Raw genomic sequence first — 23,281 nt, 5'->3', positions numbered from 1 at the left:
ATATGGGATTTAGATTGTATAACAAGTCAGTGGAAAACAAAGTGCTTATAATTCATTTGCCACATGCTACAAATAATTACCAAAGCTTACTGGTGAGGTGTGTTGCCAGTTTAGGGAAATTTTTGACACAACATATTAAATTATAAATTCCTTTTTGCCTATGTCAAAAAAGGAAAGAGCTGGGAATAAAAAGACCTGGGATCCAGTACTGGGTGCATCACAAACTAACAAAGTGACCTGGGTTACATTCAGGATTTTGAGATTTAGACCCAAAAGGGACCTTAGACATAACACAGTTTATACTTTTCAGGTTATAGATGAAGAAACTATTAGCGAGAATTAAACATACTAAAAGGCTTGCTCAAAGTCAAATAAGGAGTAATGAACAGAGTCAGAATTCAGACATAGTTTCTTATTCCCAATCAAGGGCCTTATCCCTTTCCACAGACTCCACACCTTTTAGCTCTAACCTTTCTGTTTTATAATCCATAACTCCGGGTCTCTATGATTTAAATAATCAGTCAGGTGCTACTTTCTATGAGGATACTTGGGATAGGCTATTATATAAAAACAAAAGGGAAAGATTTTAGACCCCAAATTACTCTATTGGAGTCTGTATTACAACAGAAAAGGCTTAGGAAAATGCCAATGATTAGTGGGATCTGTGCTGTGTTACCGCCTGCCTACTGTATCAAGGAAAACACTGGACTGAGGTAGGACAGTTGCCTTCCATCACTGGTTCTAGCACTAATTTGTTGTATTGCCTTGGATAAGTATCTCTGGACCTCAGTTTCTTCATCAGTAAAATGAGAGAGTTGGACAAGATGATCTTTTACAATGCTGAAATATTCTTATTTGATTCCATGATTCCTCCAATAGAGGACAGGAAGAAAGGGGGAGCCCTAATTGTACCAATGTGTCAAATTAATTTCACTGAATTCTGGAACATTTGACATTAGATGACTGGCAAAAATAAGAAAGGAAAAAATATTTTTCAGACTGATAAAAGAGAAAAATTAAAAGGATACAAACTGTAAAGATCCGTTCTTTGACTGGAGAAGAATTGACTTCATGCCAGTTTTGATGATGTGCCTCCCGTTTGTCTATGTAATAACCAAGGATTGGTGATCCTCCACTGAATTTTGGCACCTTCCAACCAAGAGTCATTGACTGACCATCACAGTTGAGAAGTGTTATTCCATAAGGATGTGATGGAACAGCTAGAAGAACAAATATATGGAAAATTATGAATAACATAAATAATAGCTCACCTATGCTTACATCATTCCTCACAACAATCTTATGAGGTCAGTAGGGTTCAATTATCATTATCCCTGTTTTATAGATGAGAAAAGGGAGACTAAGAAGTTGGGTTGTTTTCCCAAGGTTACATAGATTGGAACTTGAACTTCTGAGCACAAGATCAGTTTCAATCTACTACAATATACTGCCCAGTTCTTTATAAATTGTATAAAGAATTAATACTCATTTAAAAAAAAATCTTGTTAAATAATGAATTCCAGGTTAATAAGGAGATGATTATCCAATTGATGTTTTTCCCTCACCCAATACTATAGTCACTGGGATAACAGACTTTACTATACTCTTTGCATATGCCTAAGTGAAGTTTTACTGATCCATACACAGTATTTCTAAGCTCTATTTCCTTTTTGAAATCCCATTAGTAAAATAGAAGTTCCTTGAGGGCAAAGGCTTTTTCCTCTTAAATTTTGTACCCATTAAGTTCTGTACCCAGTTTCTAGACCAGTGCCTCAAAATAAAGGTATGTCCTTAATAGTTTTTTCATTGAATTGAATTGTTGGCTGGTTCTCAGGCCATCCTGATCTCTTAGCATTCGGAATGTAACAGGGCCTCTTCGGTCAGATCCTTCTCCCCCAAAAAGGAAAGAGAAGCTGACACAGATATACATATATGTACACAAAGTTATACTTTGATGAGGAAGAAGTGATGAAGAAGAATGCAACTCAAAGGGCAAGTTACATTGGATCTGACCCACAGGGCATGTTACACTGTCTTCACCTCTTGTCATCTTCTGACAGAGCTGTTAATCAGCAGCATGCCAGCCACCTTGGCAAGCCACCAATTACAGGAATCCCAAGTGGCCCAGTTGCTGATTGCCATTTCTGCCATTGAATTACATTGGTAGAAAGGAGGAGAAGCGATGGTTTTTCACTCTTATTATGTTCTCCAAATATAATTACTTTTAGGAACCTACTAGTACAAAGTTTCAGCAGATGCCCTGCCAGTGACTTTTCCTAGGCTTACTTTGCTTGTCCTGTCTTGTTCAAGTGTGAGTCATTTCTCTACTTTAGATTTCCTTTAGAAAGCTGCTGAAAGGGAATATTAGCAAAACTCGAACTCCATTCAATTGAAGCACCAAATCCTCCCATATTATTCATTATATCTTAGGATTCAGAACTGTAGGTAGTCTTAAAGGTTATAACTTCAGAAAGGTAGCAAAGCAGTAGAGCCAAAAATCAAGCCCAAACTCTCTGATGCAAATTCAGGGTCCATAACACTATATCATAGAATTCTCACATTATTATCAGTATTATAAAATCATTGAATTTAAGACTATTCTGGAAGCTTGAAGCAAGAGAAAATCTTTTTCAGGGTGAATATGTTAGGGAGAGGGAGGAAAATTAAGATCTACTGGCATAAAGAATAACAAATGGCTGCTCTATACTTAATGATGTTTATGTTTCTTACTGCATATGGCTTCCTATTAGTCTGCTATCCTGTGGAGTCTTCTGAATAATTTACATAAGTATTAGTTTGTACCCACCTTTAATAGAGCCTCCATTTACAAATAAGCACTATTTACCCAGCAGGTTAAATTGAAATGCTAAAAATTGGTCCCTAACTGGCATATTCTATGTCTTTGAGAAAGTTCTACTTAAAGCCTCCTCCCTCCTCCCATTAACCTGAATAAATGGGAGTTGAATAGAAGTTATTTTCATTACACAATAAATTGTCAGAAAATTGGCACTGATTTACTAGGAATCACTTAAAGTGGCGAATGGAAATATTTTAATGTTAACAATGGCATATGGAAAACCAAAAAAGGGGATTAGAATGAGCCTTTGCCTAAAGAGCAATATTCTTTGCTACCATGTTGACTCAAATATTATCAGTTTTAAATTCCTTGACAATGTCAATAAGGACATATAGTTAAGATAAAATCATACCCTTTCCAATATTTTTCCAAAGTTAGTTAGGAAATTTAGAAATTAGAAATAATCTAAGAATTCAATTCATTTCCATGAGCAATTAATTAAGTGTTGGGAGTAAAAAAAGATCATGATAACATAGATCTTGCTCTCAAGGAACTTACAGTCTAATAGAGAGAATAACAATTACACAAAACACTATAAAACTGGCAAGAGTGGGCAAAATACCAAGGAGAAATTTAGGGAAATTGGTACAAGATATTCAAGGAGGTCTTAGTATACCATTATTAATAAAATTTTAGTTCTTGCAAAATTTTCTAATAACTTATTGCTAATGTGTGAATTAACTCTGATTTGCTTATTTGGTCCTGAATAATAAAAGGAATAACTAAAATAGCAATTATGAAATTACAGGGTACAAAGAATTCTAGTCTTTCACTATTCTCTGAAATTTAGGACCTGAATTAATCTGTTTGACTAGCTACATTGATCAAGCTACCTGGGTAATTGGCGAATCTCTCCTGCTATGTAGACATAGCCGCATAATAAAAGCTCAATTACATGAACATTATAAACTCACTAGAGTGACAGATTGGAGTTCCTTGATTTAAGAATGACTCAGAAAATTACTGAAGCAGTGCAATTCCTGCATACATCTGGGAAGACAAGTGCATTAAAGCTTCTACTATAACTTTTACTATCAGGACAGCCATTCTGAAACAAATGTGACCTCTAATCATTTTTTCCCTATTTTTAATTTGCACTTTATTAGCACATTATCATTTCTCCCTCTTACACTGGCATTTCCAGGACAAGTGGTCAATTGATGAGACATTTCAACAGGAATGTATGTTCTCTGTACAACAATTTACATCCTCCTTTTTCTTCTGGTAATATTCCAAATGGCATCATAAATGTTTATTCATGCAGAAATTAAAACTTATTGAAGAACTGAAAATTGGAGCCAAAGAGCACATGAATTACTTACTGAGGGCAGCCTGGACTTTTATTACATCAGACTCTTGTGAGTTTTCACTAGTCCCAATAGCATTAACAGCTTTAACACGGAAGATGTATTGCTCTCCAGTAGTTAAACCGTGAACAACAAACCTGATAAAAACACATGAATCAGGGTTTTGTTTTCAATGTTTTATCTATTTTCTACTATGCTATGAGCAGAAATCATTGATGATGCTTCATAAAAATTATTCATTTGGATTGAAATGAAGTCCACTTTTTGAGTGTTTTATAAATAGTATACTGCATATCAAATTTCTTTTTCCCATGGAAATTAAGTCTACTAAAGTCAATATGCCAGGATCAAAATAGAAGATAAAAGCACTCAATTCTACCAGGTTCTAATACAAATCAGCTTCTCCCTAAAAATGATATTAATACACATTTAATATGGACTAAAACTTAGGGCTATCATGTCCTCTGTCCTCTGAGTGACCTTTGGAAAGTCTGGAAAGGCAATGGTAGTAGTCACTTTCAACATGACTTCTCCTTCATTCCTATATTTCCTGGGTTTGCTTTACTATGAAGACAGTGAATAAGAAGAATTCTGGGAGGTACCCCATGCCCCAAAACCATTATTCCCATAATCAAGCTACCAACGAAAAGATGGCAATATTTTGAACGTAGATTGTGTTAATATCTAAAAAGTAGTTTAAGTATTGTGCTTTTTATCTATTTGATTTAAATATGTATATAGAAACAGGTGATAAATAGATAACAGATATAAAGAGATTACCTACATCATTAATGTCTGCCTTGAAATATAAGCTATTAGAAAATAGATGTCATAGCCAATGAGACATTTATTATAAATTACTTGGGGGAGGGGGAGATGGTAATGTAAGAATAATACTTTTATTACTATATGAACATGTGCCGTTTTTGTATTAGTTTATGTAAAATAACTTAGTATTTACACAGGATATAATGACATGGGTAATAGAATACAAAATGTGCCACCCTATAATTAGAAGAATACACAGAATATAAATATGCTTAATAATTTCTATGTAGGAATTTTAGGGTGTTTTGTTGCTCTGAACACTTGTTTATATTAGCATAAGGAATTTCTCATGTGGAAATGATCTGAACCAATGTAGATTGGCAGCTTATCTGTCCCTCATAGTCTTAAACAATTCCTTGGGGCAGTTATTAAACAAAAATAAATTATGTTTAAGACCATCAGAGTGAATGCATGTGTTGACAAATACTCCCCAGGGATCTATGTTCTCCTTTTAAATATGTCAACCAGATAACTGATAAAAAAATACAGCTCCTTTCATTTTTTGTCAAAAATGTACAACTTGAATGTTACATAATTAGATTCTACTGTCAAATGCTTTAAGAGATGGGGGAAAGTCTTGTTATGAAGTGAATATGAGAAAAAACTCTATAATAATATTTTAAAGTCATTTGTACAAAGAATTTTTCTATTTTTCAAAACCTAAAAGTTACAAGGGGGAAAGGGGAAACTGGAAAGTAGTTTGGCAGAAATAAGAATTAGATCAGTATTAACATCATTACATATTACAATAATTTTCAAATATATAAGTAACCTGAAAATGAAAGGCCTTATCATTTTTTTAAATTAATGAAACTGAGAAGTAAAAAACAAAAATGAACTTTTTTTAATCAAATGCCACTAATGATGGTCTAAAATAGGCAACTAATACAACTATATAAGAACAAAACACATTTTCTATAGATAAGTGGTCAAAGGGCATAACTTTTAAAAGAATAGCAAACTATAGATGAACCTATAAAAACTGAGTTAAAACTATTGATGACATTGGAACATTTTCTAAATGTTCTGGATTTTTATTTGGTTATTGAAAAAAAAATAAAAGTGATTAACTGTATATACTTTGTGACCCAGCAAATCCATCACTGAAAATATGCTATAAAAGGATCAAAGGCAAAAAAAAAGGCTCAATATATAACAAAATATTAAAATCATGCTTTTTGTTGTGGTAAATAACTGAAAACAAAGTAGATATATATAAATATATATGTATATATATAAATTATGAAGGGCTGAATAAATTATGATATAAATGTAGACTAAACATTTATAAAAGTAAATTTAATAGTATATTATTATGTAATAAGAACTTTAAATATGAAGAACTTGGAGAAATAAAAGATTTGTATGAACTGCTACAAAGTGAAATAAACAGTACCATGACTAAAATAATGTAAATGAAAGGATCATAAAAAGTGAGCCAAATGGTGAATATTTTTTTTAAATTAATGGTTGAGGAGAACAGATAATACATATCTCCTGCTTCATGGCAGTGAGGAAGGGAACTGCTAGGAAAGAATGTTATCCAATATGATCACTGTATTGGGTGTTTTTGCTTTATTGGGTTTTTTTGTTTAAAAAGTAAAATTACAAGATAAGCATGTGGGGGGCAGTATTTTCAGTTTTACTGTGACCTCAAAACAAAAGACAATTAAAAAAATTTTTTAAAGATTTTGAGAGAAGCAATTGGCATAGAACTTCAGTTGAAATACCTTACTTTATGAAACGATAGAATCTTTTGCTGGATAGAGAAAACTCTTCTTCCACTCTTCTTTCCCATGAGTCTCTTTCCTACCCACAACTTATAGCTAATTTGTGCTTTAAAAAATCCAACAATACCTGGTGATGTATGACAGCCTACTACTTTTGACTTTATAACTTTCATCTGAAGCCCTGTAGCCCTGATCATATAAAGATCACAGAAAGAATTGGGGAAAGGACAGATAGAGCTCAAAATTGCTGAGGAGCAGTACCAGAGATCCAAAGTTCTTGGAAACTAGGAGCATACCAGAAGGTTGGTACTGATCCCATGTTAACTCCTGCCTCAAACAAAATGAAACAAAACACTACTTGTTCATTTTCTAGTTATTCATCAAAGTGACCAAGGAGCAAATTTGCAAAACAACCACCACCACCACCACCATATATACTCTTTGTTTAAGCTTTCTTAACCTACCATAAAAGTCTATTGGATATAAAACAATTCTAAGCTTTGTTTGTTTTTTTTAATTATCATTATTTACTCTTAATTTATATAGAAGTGAAAGGAAGAAAGAGCCTTCCTTGCATTAGAGACATAAAATATCTGGTCCAGATGCATGGAACAGAGTCATTAGGACAAAGTAGGGAAAGAAAGGGGATTATCATTAAACTATTACAAGTCCATTAAAATATCCCAAAACCTAGATACCCCTAGATATTTTTAAAAAGAGGAAATTTTATAATAACCCCAGGCTGCAAGAAACAAAAGAAAATTTAGGCATTTTTCTTTCTCCCTACCAGGAAACTATTTCATTTATTTACTTTGTAAGGAAAGTCACATCCCTGCAAAGAGAAGGGAAATTATTTGGAAAGGGTAAGCCAGACCCCCAGGGGAGAAGGGTGAACTTAGGAAGTTCTACACTCAAATAGGGAGAAGGGCCCAGTCCAGGCAATATCAGATAGGTTCTCTGGCTCAGGGAATTAGTGGCTGCTCAGTCTGTCTTACTTGCTAATGACACTGGTGGCATACTTTTTTTTTTTTACTTTTTTTTCACTGTTTCTGGGAAAATGCCCCATACGTATAGTTAGTACTTATGCCATAGGAAAAGACACAGTGATGATCCTACAGTCATGGGATCATCGATTTAGGCTTGGTAGGAACCTTAAGGAAACTTCTTATATAATTCTCTCTCATTCTTCAGATGAGGAACCAAGAACTAGAGATGATACATAGTTCACCATAGACCATAGAGGTAGTATGTACATACCAGAGGTGGTCTTCAAATATATAATCTCTGACTCCAAATTGATTATTCTTTCCAACTGACTACCCTGTCTCTCCTTGCAAAGTTGCAACTTCCCCAATGTGAGGCAAAGTTGCAACTACCTCTACCATAAAGGGTTGCCCCCAACTGCTTTATAACAACCTAGGATATGAGAATTGGGCTGATTGTGTACTGTGAACATGGGCTCTGTAATGACTATACTACATGTTAGAACATTTCTTCTTCACAGGGGAGCTAGACAATGAAGTTACACAACAACCAGCCAGTAAGAAGGCTTCTGAGGCTCAGACCTGCCTGACATACCAACAATAATTTGCAGGCGAGCCCTAGCTGAAGTTGGAGATGCCTGTAGCTTCCAGAAACCACAGAGCCAGCCTTGATTAGTACAAGGGCAACCTTGAGCAGAAGGTACAGACTCAAGACCTTGCTCAGGACTTTCTAAATATCCTGCTGCCTGGCTTACTGTGTCTACAGATGTCCTCTCCCTTAGCCTTCTCCCCCTGCCTGAAAGCATCTAGAAACTATATCATCTCACCCCTTTTCCACTCCACTTTGAGCAGCTGAGAACTCTTGTCTCCCTCCTTGCTCCCTACAAGTCTTTTTTTCTCAGTCTGGTGACCAGACTCTTTTTTTATTTCAGGTCCCTGTGTAGCCCTGAAGGTCTTTTGTTAACAGTGCTAGCAGGGAAAATGTGAAAATCAGTAAGGGAATATTAAACTCTAGAACTACTTTTATATTTTAGTCATTATTTTAAAGTTATTTATTCAAAGAAAAGTCTTGTATCTTGGTTATAACTCTTGAAACAAATATTAGATGTTTTGACCTTTTCTGTCACAAATGGCCAAACATTCATTTTATTCACTCTGTCAACAAAAATATCATCAAAACATATCAAATTTATGTGCCAAGCTTTGAAAGTATGAATTAATTGGATTATAAATGAGTAAACAGTTATTTTAAATGAAACTGGCATTTTGCATCTTGCAAATATGAAGGCCATTTTGTCACCATAGAAATTTCAACCACACAAGAAACTGAAAATTTTGCATCATTAGTTACCTGTTGTAATCAATAGGTTTGTGATTACAGGGTTCCCATTTGTTTGTCCCCGCCACGCAGCAGTCAACATAGTAGCCTATTAGGTCTTCTTCTTGTTTGGGTTTATCCCACTGAACAACAACAGATGTTTTTGTGTTCCTTGAAGCAAGCACACGACCAGGAGCAGAAGGGGCAACTACATGGATAAGTTTTTAAAATACTCTTATATTGAGAACATTCAATAAATATAGGCAAAATATCTATTCTTTGCAGTTATTGTCTATCTTGTGGGATGATTATAATAGTAGTGGTTTAGAAGAGAAAGCCCAAACCTGTCTCCACAACAGGCTCAGGTGTAAATATCATGGTTTCTATCTTTGAAAGTTGGAGAGGAATAGGATATGAGAATTGTAAAAGAAGTATTCTCTAAGAAAGGATTAAAGTGGCATATCCTAAAACTTCTTTTTGTCAAATCTTCTGTGAATTTTCCTAATCCTACCTCACTAAAGAGAAAACAACCAAAATCACATAAATACAGATTTATCCAGAATGGTTGAATATTGAGGTCTTTTGGTTACTTAAGCATTATAGTAAATTGAGTTATTAGATATGTCATTTGTTTAAATTAATTCCTAATTAAATTAATTAAATTCTGATTAATTAAAATTAATTTCTAATGGATTTAAAGGTAATTGAATTATCTAAACATTTTAATTATCCTAAGTAGAATTGAATTTGCAGATGATACAAAGTTGGAAGAGATAGAAGATGCAAAATGATGCTAAAAGGAAGAATGATTAAATTGAATCTAATGTGATTAAATCTAATAGGTATGAATATAAAGTCTTATAGTGGAGTTCAAAAATATCAACCTTATAAATCCAAGATGGGTGAAATGTGATGATTGCTACTTATTTGAAAAAAGATATGGGAATTTTAGCAAACTTCAAAGTCAATATAAAACAACAACATGATATGTCAACCAAAAGTTGACTAAAGGAATCTTAAGCTACATTTAGAAAAGCATTGAATCTATTGGGGTGGGGTTGCCAATTGTTAAAAAAGAAGATCAATAAATTGGAATGCATCCAAAATAGAGCAAACAGGATGGTGAAAGGCCTTAGAGTAATGCCGTACTTGGATCAAATAAATTTTATTCAGCCATTTTCAGTTATATTCAACTCTTCATGATCCTGTGGACCTTTGTCCATGGTGTTTTCTTGGCAAAAAATACTAGAGTTGTTTGGTATTTCCTTCTCCAGTGGCAAACTGAGGTTAAGTGACCTGTCCATGGTCATGCACCTAGAAAGTTTCTGAGGCTGGATTTGAATTCAGGTCTTCCTGACTTCAAACCCAGTACTCTATCCATTCTACCACAGAGCTGCCCCAACTAAAAAGATATGGGACTCCTAAGGAAAATGAGTCATAGGGAGAATATAAGTATAATGAAGTATTTGAAGGGTTACCATTCAGAAAAAAAAGATTAAATTTTTTCTGTTTATTCCAAGAGGGCAAATAAAGGAAGTTCCAGAGAGGCAAATTTAGGCTTTTTAGAAGGAAAAAACTCCCTAACAATTAGAGCCTAGATGCACCCCCCTCAAAAAAAAAAAGAGTGGGCTACCTTGGAAAGTAGCAAGTTCCTCATTATGAAAGGTTTCCCAGTGAATGATGAAAGACCATTTGTAAGATTATTTTAGAACATTGGTCATGCCTTGAAACAGATAAGACAGTCTCTTATGTACCTTCTGACTCTGGATGCAATTTTTATATGATTAATTTTGAGTTAGTGTGGTTGGGTTTACTTTAGGTTTGGATTTGGGTTTGGTTTTCTGATCCTTTGAGGATTGTAATACCCTAGGGTTATCACTACAGCTAGGTCACAATTAGTCAAAATAATGAATCCTATAAAGTAGCCAAATTATTTGAATATACACTATTCAAAAGTAAAATTACATGTAAAATATGGTAATTGGTTCCAGTAGAATGGAATTATGCAGTGAAAATTTTTAAATAATTTTGTCTGTTTATTGATATAAGAACAAAGGATAATAAATACCTTTCAGAATCAAATTTATTGCAAAGTAATAAAATGCAAAAAGTAAAATTTTAAAAACAATTTAAATTACTGAATATCATGCCTAAAGCTAAGTTTAGATTAAAAATATGACAAAAATGTTTTATTTTTGTTTTAAATATTTTAGCAGCATAGACTGAACTCTCTTCTCTTTCTTTAAATCTTCACAAATACACTAGTAGGTATGGAGAGTTTTATCCACTTCTTGGCAAATTTGTATGCCCACATTCTTATACAATGAACCAAGTATAGTTAGATGAACAATATAGGAGTTAGGCAATCCTTAGAAACTTTAAATCAAGTATCAGGTTTTTTTTTTTCCTTCTTTGAAATATACATTCTGAAAGGCATACTTTTCCAGAATAAATTTGTTTCCTCTATACTAAAAATTAGTTAATCAATATATGGTCATTTCAACACCATGCAATCAAACTCCACTTTAAAAGTGATCAAACCAACTCATGTGTGCAGGAAAACTTTCTTCACTATCCATTTACATCTTCTTTCACTGCCTTAAAATTGTGTCATGTGACTACTTAATATCTATGTAATCTTATTTCAAAATAACTTGCATTCTATTTATTCAAATTCATATAGCACTCCAATTTATCCTGCATCTATCTCAGTTGTATGTAGTTCTTTGCAAGCTGTCTCCCCAATTAGAGTGGAAGTTCCATAATGGTAGGAACTGTTTGGATATTTTAAATATCCAGAGCTTAGCATGATACCTAACACATAGTAGGAGCTTTACAAATGCTTATTGATGTAAAGAATTCATTGTTATTTGAGGTTTTTATGACCCCATCTTTTGACTAGAATTTAAAAAAAAAAAAACCTCAGTGTGCACACTGGCTTCTGAGGCTCCGATAAAAACCTCAAATAACAATGAATTCTTTACATTGATTAGACTGACTTTGCCATTTTCAAAGTTTTTTTTTCCCCACAATAATTTCAGGTGACAAGTAACACAAATATTGTGATTTCTATGCTACAGATGAGAAAACTAAAGTCTAGAGAAGGTAAGTTACAGCCACGATCATACAGTAAGTAAATATTGGGTCCAGGCCTTAAATTCAGGTCTCTGGACACAAGGACCAGCACCTTTATCACTACAGCATGAGGTCTTTGACTAATTCAAATAAAGTTTACATAACATAACATAACATAGTATAAAGTTTACACTACTCTATAGAGAATGACTTTGATAAAAAGCAGAAAGGAATGTGAGAAAGAAGTAGAATAAGAAAAGAAAGGACAAAGTTGCATTTTTAATACTTCTCAATTTCATATTATTTTCTGATTGTGTGCAGTCTTTGATAACTCACTGTCATAACTTACCAATCATGTCTTGTGCCTGAATTGGCACAGTAATTTCTGAAGGGTCACTGAGGCCATGTTTATTTGCTGTCAAAACTCGAAACACATATGGTTTCCCTTCTGCGAGATCAAAAACGGCATAGCGAGGAGATCTCACCGCTGTCTGGGAATTGACCCGTTGCCAGCTCCCACTACCAACCATAGACTGCATCAGCAAGAAAAACAACCAAAAGAATTTAGGACTTGATAATTTTAACAAAATTAAAAATTCTATATTCATAAGCTTGAATTTTTAAAACCACTCTTCTATTACTTGTAGTTCTCAAATATACAGGCAAGAATTGCAGGAAAAACTTTGCCAGACTCTCCAAAACATTTTTTAAAACTATTTATTTCTTGGCTAATTAAATAATATTTTTACAAACAATTGCAAAACATATTGGTAGGGAGGAAAATAATTGCAGTTAAATAGGTCTTTGATTAGCTTATACTTGTGTTCTGTATAAAAGAAATTATTGACAGAAACTGGCATGCACCAAATAAAAATTAAGAAATTGGATGGACACATTGTATTCCTTGTGCTTAGAATTAACTAAATATTAGGAAACTAAAGATGGTACATTTTTACCTTTTTTGCCAGTGACTTAACTAAAGGAAAATGTGCTATACTTATCAAAATTTCATATTATATAAGGCTGAAATATAGAGTCAGGATTTTAAAAGATTGAGAGATCCTAAAAATTTAGGCCAAATCTAATGAGATGAAATTTAGTAGGGATAAATATAAAGTGTTATTCTTAGGTTCCAGAAGTAAACTTCATAGAAAGGAGTGGAGAGAAGTAAGGTTAATCAATAGTTCCTCTAAAAACATTGGGAGCCGGTTAGGAGTGGGGGGAATTATCATGCCTAGTCACCCTAAGAATCAACAATGCAATATGGTAGGGGGAAAAAAGTTTCTGCAATCTTAGACTTTTTTAATACAGGTAGTGTTCAGACTAATTCCTGCTAAAGTCTGCCTCAGCCGTATCCACTGTCTTGTGCTGAGCTCTGGTTTCCACATTCTAGGAAAAACATTGATGAACATCCAGAGGAGGATAACAAGAATGACAATAGACCTTGAGATCAAGTAATATGAAGAAACTGGGAATACTTAGACTGGAGAAAAGAAGACTGAGGCGGACATGATATCTGAAAGGCTACCTTTGGACATTGATTTAGACCTGTGCTTTTTAGAACTCTAGACATCTAACTTATTCTTGAAATAAGGAAAAACTTCCTAAGGATTAGAAATGTCCAAAGGTAGGGAGAGTGAGTGAGGTAGGTAATGGGTTTCCTTTCATTAGATATCTTTGCGCAAACACTGGATGCCCGCTTGTCAAGTATGTTGTGTAAGTATTTTATTTTCAAGTTATGGACTAGGTGTACTTTGAAGTTCATCTAACTCTAAGATTCTGGCATTTCTGCGAATTTATAAACATCTTGGAGCATTTTGCTGTTAAACCTCATTATTATGGAAGATATGCTACTATAAAAAATCAACTCTGAAGAATGTTTATGCTGAAACAATTTGTATCCAAACCTATAAAAGTTGGAGGTGAGATGCTTTCATAGGGAACAACTAAGAGAAATGACTGTATGCCTATCTGAAGATTTGACAGCTAGGAGCTAGATTACTCCTAGAGGGGTAAGTTTCCTTTCCTCATTAAAACTAGAAAATTATTTTCTTTTCATTTAATAAAAACATTCATAGGCATACATGTTATCAGAATGCCAATTAAACTAGCAGTCCTAATCTCTCTCTCTCTTAAAAAAATCTACTTATAACCTAGGGAAAATGTGGGGGCAGATGGGAAACAGAAAAGGAAAATACCAGTCTTCCTTCCAATTATCCAGAAGCTCTTTTTAGAGGAGAATCTCACTATTGATAAAGAAAACTCTTTATTTAGGCTTTTGATTCTAAATTAAAGAAAGTGTAGTGAAGTTACAGACACATTCTACCTAAAACCTGTAACTATATGCCCTTATATTGTTACTTATATCTTTATATACTTGTGTGTACACACACATATATCTTGTCTTTCAAAACAAAGGTGTTGCATACAATCTCCCTAAAATGTATGAACAATGTCTTATACATCTTTTTATTTCCCACAGAATCTAGCATAGTTCTTTGTCTCAAGTAAGCACTAGTTTAATAGTCATCAATAAAGATCGTGCATTTAAAAAGTTGATAATAGTAGAAATACATAAAACTGTACCTAGGTGTTTCTTTCAGACTTCATCTAAGAAGAAGATAATTAACTCTTTACCACTTATATTTTTTGCATGTTTTAATATGTTGAAGATAAACAGTCTTGAGTGTGGAACATGCATACCTAAACATTTCAAATTAAATTAAATGTCACACTTAAAAACTTTTAAAAACACTATTCAGTTGTTAAGTTTGAAAATGACAAAAATCATTCACATATTCAGAAAGTTATGTTTAAGAATATGTAGTAAAATGTGATATAAGAGCAAGCTTAGTCCTAATTTTACATTTCCTCTTTTAATGATGTAGATGTATTTTATGTTCTTTTCCTTTATAAAATCTAGATTGCTTTAACTCATCTTCATTTTATACTGAACATTACATATGACTGTCAAACAGAATGAGAATATGGAAATAAAATGATGACATAAATCTTATATTTTTTCTATGGTTAGATTCCTCTTTAACCTTCAAAGGAATCACACATACAGAAAGATATCTGGAATTCCCGTCTCCAAGATTTCTTCCTGATCCAAATATACTCACTTTTCAAGACCTTGCTCAGGTGCCACTTTCTCCATGAATTGGTCGCTAAGAGCCAAGAGAAAATCTTTTCCAGCCCAGAAATCTGTTACCAGTCCTTCTAACAGTCTTATGAATCTCTTATTTTTCATTATGGTCCTTTGTCTACAAATCTTTTCCCTCAATAGCTTATAAATTCTATAATGTAAAGGTCCATGTTTCATTTACCTTGGAATATCCCTTCCTATCACAATGTGTAGCATATAGTGGATGAGCAACAGATGGATATTGAATAACTGAATGAAAGATGGTCACAGGCAGATTAAGCTGAATGGAGGATTAAAACTCAACCAAATTGTGGCAAATTATGTCTTCACCACTTTTTTTTGGCTAATTTCCTATCTCCTTCATATGTTGAAACCTCTCCCTGATAGGTGCAAAATATCTCGATGTCCCACTATGACTGCCCTAGTCCCCCTAGCGTAGTGATCAACAAAGGCCTGCAGTACAACTTATACAGTAAAGTATGTACCCTTCCATCCAAATGTACCTTCTCTGTGTCTCATTGCTTCAACTTCCTACTCTTCTACTACATGACAGTAGGTGGTAATATGTTAATCAAATAAACTAATCCATCTCTCCTAATGTGCTAATTCACTGATGTGTTCTCATCCCAGATTTTAGCCTTTAAGCAATGATGCTAATATTGGAAAATTCAGGCACTGACGAAGGCCAGTGGTGACAAAAGTTTTCCTCAGAAAGTTGGCAGATGTACCTTTAATACATATAGACCTCCATAAGCAACTACCTATTTTGTGTAATGGAAATTAGAGCAAATTAGTTTCACAATCAGCTATAACCTCACTCCTTTATTGGATGTGATATAAAAGTTCCTCTGAAGAGTAAAAGTTGTATGTGAATCTTATTACTTTCTCCTCCCTGGGACTCAGTTTCTTCAACAACAAAATAAGTGTAGGGGTGAACTAGACTGCTTCTGAAGTTCATTCCAGAACTAGAGCTATGACCCTATGATCCTATTACCTCCTGTGAACAGGAAAGGACAATGAGGCAGAGCTATAACCAACAATATTGGCATTCAAGTCAAGCTACACAAGATAAGTCAAAAGCAAACAGCATGAACTATGCCCTCGAATGAATTTTTAAAAGAGAAATCCAGTTGTAGGAGGCGGGGGGAAATAGGCTGGGAGGTGCTTACCTGGGTTGATGCTTGGGTAAAACACACAGATTATTTGGTAGCTTCTTGTCTTCATGAATTATTCTTGCTAAATTCAATTGTTTCTATATTGATGAAGCAGTCTACGTGATATCAGAACACTCTATTTTAGTGTCCTCCCCTAGTCATGTTTCCAGGTAATGAGACAGGGCATTGGTGATCAGAACTTTTTGTTCATTTCCATAGATCCAACAAATTTATCAGATTTAAAAAAAACTCAATTGAATCTGAATTCTCATCCTTGACATCATTCAAATATAGTGTCCTATTATTGCTTTCTTTATCATAGCTTTATAACTAAGTACCACACAGGAGAAATGTGTGGTCTGATGATATCTTCCAGGAAAATGATTGGAGTTAAAGTAGAGGAGATTGTACAAAGGCTTACCATACAAGCAAATGTAACTACACAGTACCTTCTCAATGAAATACATTAATGGCTCTTTGCCACGGGGAACAGGTGGATCCCAGCTGAGTACAACATATGTTTTGCTGATTTCTGAAGCATGTACATTGGTGGGAGGTCCTGGAATCTGAACATCGCCTGGAGGAGTAATAAACTTAGTAAGTGTTAAACAGTAGATTACCCTGCAGGTCAGCACTTATGCTCCAGCTCAGTTTTCTGAGCTCTTTCCTAGAGTTACATTGCCAGGGCATTAAGGACAACCATATCAGTTTTACAGTTTAATAGCAGGCTTTCACTGCTATTTTTGGAAAGCTGGAATGCAAATTGCAAAGTACTGTTTGGCTTTACTTTAAAACCAAGGTAAAACATTTCACAGAAGTTCACATAATTATTTGTATTTTCTCACATGCGTTTTATATTTTGTGAAGGAAATGAATCCACAAGTTATTGCTTTAAGTTGAAGTGATAGGGAAAAAAATAAAAACAGCAATAGCTTCACACAGAGAAAAGTGTTTTAAGTAGAAATGAAACTTTAACTAAAGTGATGATTTGTGCAAAAACATGAGCATTAACAATTTGTGCTCTGCAATGTGGAACCATGACAGAATGCAATTGCCCTGTCTTTAATGCTTCTCTCTGGTTGTTTTCTTCTTGCTTATATGCGCTCAATGCTTTTAAAATATATAACAACTTCTAAAGCACGTTGTTTGTTTCTCCCATGGTAGAATCTCACAATACTTACCACACCAACCTATGCTTATAAATTTGAGATTCTGGGTAGCTATTGAGAAGACTTTTGTAATTAACTAATGTAATAGATCACCTTATGACATTTCCAATCTATCTCTGTTCTGGTATACTTTTTTTCCTAACTTAGGCAAGCAACAGATAATTTTCAAATTTAAAACTGTCCAAGATGGGGACAGCTAGGTGGTGCAGTAGATAGAGTACCAGCCCTGGATTCAGGAGGACCTGAGTTCAAATCCTGCCTCAGGCACTTAACACTTATTAGCTATGTGACCCTGGGTAAGTCACTTAACCCCAATTGCCTCACCAAAACAAACAAACAAAAAATGTCCAAGAGATACCTTCTCAAAATTCTCAAAAAAGATCTTAATTGTTAAAATTGTAATCATAGGAAAAGCTGTATGACTCTTCTCAATTTATTTTTCCAGGACATTTTTAAATGTTTCTTAACCTCTAATTGCCATACCTGAGTTCAACCTCAAAAGAGAAACTGTACAGTCGCATGCAAACAGTTGCCCCTGAAAGATCACATTACATTTTGCTTTGGAACACACCAAATCTGAGAGATGATTCGGTGGTACAGACTAGCCATGCTTTTATTGAGGACCATTTCTGGCAAGTGGGTAAAATTGCAAGCCAGGAGCCAGAATGTCTCTGGGATCATGCCAAGAGAGTGTTGGAGGGGGGGGGCATCAACCACTCCCTTGGCCTGCTTTGAATTCCCAGGCCTGTGTCCATGCTTAATTTCCAAGCAATCAATCCTTTGCTCCTTTGGAACCAAATAAACCACAGAGAAGGAAATCATAGAAATGTGAGCTCCAGAAAGCTGACCCATGGAATCTCAAGTCCTGTGGAACATCAAAACTGAATGATGGTTCATTGCTAATATGAACTGCAAATGAAGCAGAATGAAAGAGAAGGGAAATAATAAAAATAAATGTAATTCTTGAAAACAGAATTAGTCTCTACAGAATTTCAGATTTCAAACCTCTACCTATCTTTAAGAATTAATACTTTGAAGGAAATGGAAAACATTTGCTTTAATGTCATAGTGAAGCGAAAGATCTGACACCTTCACCTTGATTAAGGGAAATATCCTGTACTAATTTAGCCATAGTTGAAATAATGAAATATAGCATGATTCTTTGCTGTTCTGATGACTGTCCAGTTTTGGAAAGGACAGCTTATACCTTGGAGGACAGAATTCAAAATGGCCTTGAGAAGCTTCAAAAGTAGACTAAAAGAATTATATGTTATTCAATAAAGATATAATCAAGGCTAAGAAAACCCCACATGTGGTCATGGAGTTGGACACAACTGAAAAACAACCGAGCAACACAGAGTTTAGAATAGTTGGAATGGAAAAAAATATGCCACATCAATGAAAAATAAAGGGAATGTGAACAAATGCCTAACCATTTTCCTTTTCTTTTTCTCCAACTGTATCTAAATCTAATTCCAACACACTTTGCTAAATTAATTGTATTTCTTCTATGTCACATAACAAGTTCCATCACAACTGAACCACTTGTTCCCTACACATGACATTCTGCTTTTCATATGTGTCTCTTCACAGACTTCCACCAATGCCTAGAACAAAATCACATATCACCTTTGCTTCAGGAAATTCCTGGTTTCTTCCAGGACTCAGTTCAGGCTTCAACTTCTACAGGAAGCCTCTCTTAATCTTCCTCCTTCCCTATTGTAGTTAGCACAGTGCAGACACTTAATAAGTGCTTGTTAATCCATTCATTCATTCATTTTTCTTTTAGTCTGGGACTACATACCTAATTCCATACTTCAGAATTTCAGGTCAAACCACTTCACTAATTCCCAGCAGAGTCAATGGCATAACCCAAATATATTTCTTCAAGGTATTTATACTTTACGCTTTTCTTCACTTGTTACATATACATAGACTCAAAAACATTCCTCAATATGGAAATAAAAGCTGACAATTTCGTAGCTACACCAAAAGAAACTAGAGTTCAGGAAAGATCTTGAGGTTAGAGGTATAGGTTTAGGTGAGACATAGATAGATAGATAGATAGATAGATAGATAGATAGATAGATAGATAGATAGATAGATAGATAGATAGATAGATAGATAGAATCATTGAATTCATGAGAACTGATGAGATCACTAAAAGAGTTGTAGAAAGGGAAAAATGCCCAGGACAGAGCCTTAGGGCATGCTCATACTTATTAGGTGAAAGACAGATAATGATCCAGCAAAGGATACACAATCAAACAAGGAAAGCAGTATACTAGAAACCAAGAAGTGAGTGCCCAGAAGGGGTTGGGAGGTAAGAGGAAAGGGGGAATTAAGAAGAGAAAAACCATGTCAAAACAATCAGAGAGATTAAGTTAAAGAGATCACTAGTAGTCTTGGAGATTTTAAATAAGATGAATGAGGGGAGTCAAAGATCAAATTAAGGAGTTTCTTAAACACCTTAATAATATACTAGGGTGTTTGCCATTGTTAGTCATTGATCAAAATGAAAAAATTAATCATTTATCCTGATGCAATTATTTTGGTTTGACCATTGGAAACCCTAGTGACAGGCTAGCTGAGACTGGATCTAGTATCCTAATGTTTCGCTCTTAAGAATGCTCTTAGTTCTTGAAAATTTACTCTTCTCTTTTTTTTTTTAACTTTTGTCTTTTCCAGATTATTATCAAGAAATGTGGACATTAATTGGGGGAACCAAAGGGAAATCCCCTTTCATTATTTCATGTTCATTTTCTCTCAGTCTGAACCTCCTCTTTATATTTATTCCACTTTCTCTTATATATTACTTTTTTTGGTGAATTTCTTTCCTTCATGTGATTCCAAGTTCCAATTTGTCATATTGAATTAAATATACTCTCTCCCAAATAACTTCAATTAAAATGTGTTAAATCCCTCAAAAACAAAAACAATATTTTATTTCTTGTACCTACCACAGTGAAGTAAACCTTCATTCAAGTGGATGCTAATATAATCATATAAGCCTTGCCTGCATTAATATGGCTGCTGGTTAATTTGAAAGGTCCAAGGTATAAGAATCTATTATCCTATGAATTTTTTCAGAGGAAAAAAAAACACAAAATGATAATGTTTTTGTTTCAAGGCTAATATCTTACCCACTAAGCCACATTAATTTTCTGAGTCTACCTCCCCTACATATATTCCTTTCTCTCCACTCACATGACCAACAGTTCCTCACCTTTAAACCTCATTTCTGTGTCTTTTCACAGACTTGCACCAATGCCCAGAACAGACTCCCTTCTCACCTCTGCCTCAGGCAATTCCTATTCTACTCCAAGACTCCATGCAGGTTCCAATTTCTACAGGAAGTCTCTCCTGATCTTTCCTTTTCTACATAGTTGTTAGTCTCCCTACCCTCTGTAATCCTCAGCACTTAGTCCAGTGCTGGGAATATAGTAGGTCCTTAATAAATGCTCATCCATCAGTTCACTCATTCTTTCAGCCTGGGAGCATGCAGCTAGTTTCACACTTTAGAATTTCAGGTTAAAAAGTCAAACCACCTAGCTAATTCCTAGCAGTATCAATGGCTTACAACAAACTGTATTTCTGAACTATAGCCTTGGCCTCTTAATTGGTCATCCTGCTTCCATTTCTCCCCCATTTATATGTGGCATCTTGTTCATTAGAATGTAAGCTCATCAAGGGCAGGAATCAATGAATTTATTAAGCAACTACAAACCAATGAAGATACAAATAGAATTTTTATATAATATCAAACAATCGTTTCCTCTCAAGGAGCTTATATTCTGTCAAAAGAGATGGCTCTAGTTCAGTAGAATGTACAGAATAATTATAAAAATGATAAGTACAAATATATGTAGTAGTTAAATAACAAATTAGTTTAGGAGAGAAGGCATTCATTAGCAGTTGGAGCAACCATGAAGGGCTTCATGCAGAAAGTGGTACTTGAGCAGCATCTTGAAGAAAGAGAGGGGGTCTGTGAGTAAGGAATCTTTGTCAGACATGGAAGATAGCCAATTTAAAGGCACAGGAACAAGAGTGTTATGCATGAGGTCAGGAGAGGAGGTCAGTTTGGTTAGATGGAAGTAGAGGTGAGGAGAGGGAGCAGTAATATAGATAAAGGTTGGAAAAATATATTGTGTCTGGTTGTAGATTGTAAAGGACTTTAAAAACTAAACAGGAGAATTTATATTTTAGCACATAGCAGAGTGTTCTTAATATCTTTTGTGTCATGGACACTCTTGACAGTCAGATGAGGCTTATGGATCCATTTTCAGAATAATTTTGTAAATGCCTTAAATAAAATACAGAGGATTGCAAGGAAAAATAATTTTGAACAGTCATCAAAATGTTAACAACCAAAACAAGTTCATGGATCCCAGGTTTAAAACCCATGTCTGAAGAGACAATAGAAAAAAAAAGAATTAAAAAAAGAATAGAGACAATAGGAATCCACTAGATTTGAGGAGGGGAGTGATGTGGTCAGATCTGTACTTAAGGAGATAACTTTAACAGTCTATAAGATGAAGTGGAATGAGGAGAGACTTGAGTTAGAGAAAAGAACTAGGAAGCTATTGCAATAATTTGGGCAAAGAGGTACTGAAGGCCTGAACCTTATTAGGTGGTGGGTCTTTAAGGAGGTAGTTGTGAGAGATGTTATAGAGGTAGGAATGGAAAGATTTAGCAAGCAATTGGCTTCATGGGGTGAGGAAGAGTAAGAAATCTGGGATAGTGCAAAGGTTAAAAACCTGACAGATTGACAACGCTGATGGCTTTAACAGAAGAAGGGAATTTTGAAAGGGAGGTGAGTTTAAAGGAAAATATAATTAGTTCCATTTGGTACATGTTTAGTTTGAGATTTATTTAGTATATCCATAACTGTTAATTGGTAATGTGGAACTAGAGGACGGGGAGAATTTTATTTTTGAATCAGTCCTTAGCTCCTAGTACAGTGTCTTGTAGGAATAAGTGTTGAACAATTTCCTTTTTGGATTACATTCCTATCAACCTATTCAAGATAAAATATAATATATCTGTTTCCCCTCCTCCTGATTCAGTTTACACATTACAAGATTCTGAGGCAATTAGGTGGCTCTGTGGGTAGTGTTAGACTTGCAGTCAGGTAGATGTGAGTTTAAATCCTTTCTTAAATACTTAACTACTGTCTGACTTTGGGAAAGTGATTAAATGTCTCCCAGTTTCAGTTTCTTTATCTACAAAATGGGGATACAAATAGCACCTACTTCATAGGGATATAAGGATCAAATGAGATAACAGATGTAAAATGCTTTAAAAACATTAAAACTCAATGCTGAGTGAGATGAGCAGAACTAGGAGAACATTATACACAGTATCAACAACATTGTACATTGATCAACTGTGATAGACTTTTCTCAGCAAGGACTGTTCCAAAGGACTCATGATGGAAAATGCTCTCTAAATCCAGAAAAAAAAGAACTATGAAATCTAGATGTAGATTGAACCATACTATTTCTATTTTTTTGTTTTTCTTTTTTGAGGTTTTGCCTTTTTGCTCTGATTCTTCTTTTACAGCATGACTAATGCAGAAATATGTTTAATGTGATTGTACACATATAACCTATATCAGATTGCTTGCTGTCTTGAGGAGGGGACAGGGAGGGGAGGGAGGGAGAAAAATTTGAAACTAGAAATCTTATAAAAATAAATGTTGAAAACTATCTC

At 34.5% G+C, this 23,281-nt stretch overlaps 1 protein-coding gene across 1 annotated transcript in view; it reads right to left on the bottom strand.

Annotated features, from left to right (window-relative positions):
- MYOM2 (myomesin 2) overlaps positions 1–23,281 on the bottom strand; it is a 154,438-nt gene that overhangs the window by 58,661 nt on the left and 72,496 nt on the right. The window contains 5 exon segments of the mRNA XM_043989877.1: positions 1,033–1,220; positions 4,180–4,301; positions 9,057–9,231; positions 12,448–12,631; positions 16,850–16,977. Of these exon segments, the coding sequence (XP_043845812.1) occupies positions 1,033–1,220; positions 4,180–4,301; positions 9,057–9,231; positions 12,448–12,631; positions 16,850–16,977 (797 nt within the window).

This window comes from Dromiciops gliroides, chromosome 2 (genome assembly GCF_019393635.1).
Source record: "Dromiciops gliroides isolate mDroGli1 chromosome 2, mDroGli1.pri, whole genome shotgun sequence".
Classification (NCBI taxonomy): domain Eukaryota; kingdom Metazoa; phylum Chordata; class Mammalia; order Microbiotheria; family Microbiotheriidae; genus Dromiciops; species Dromiciops gliroides.
Note: the sequence above shows the minus strand (reverse complement) of the source record. Positions and strands in the feature narration are given on the sequence as shown.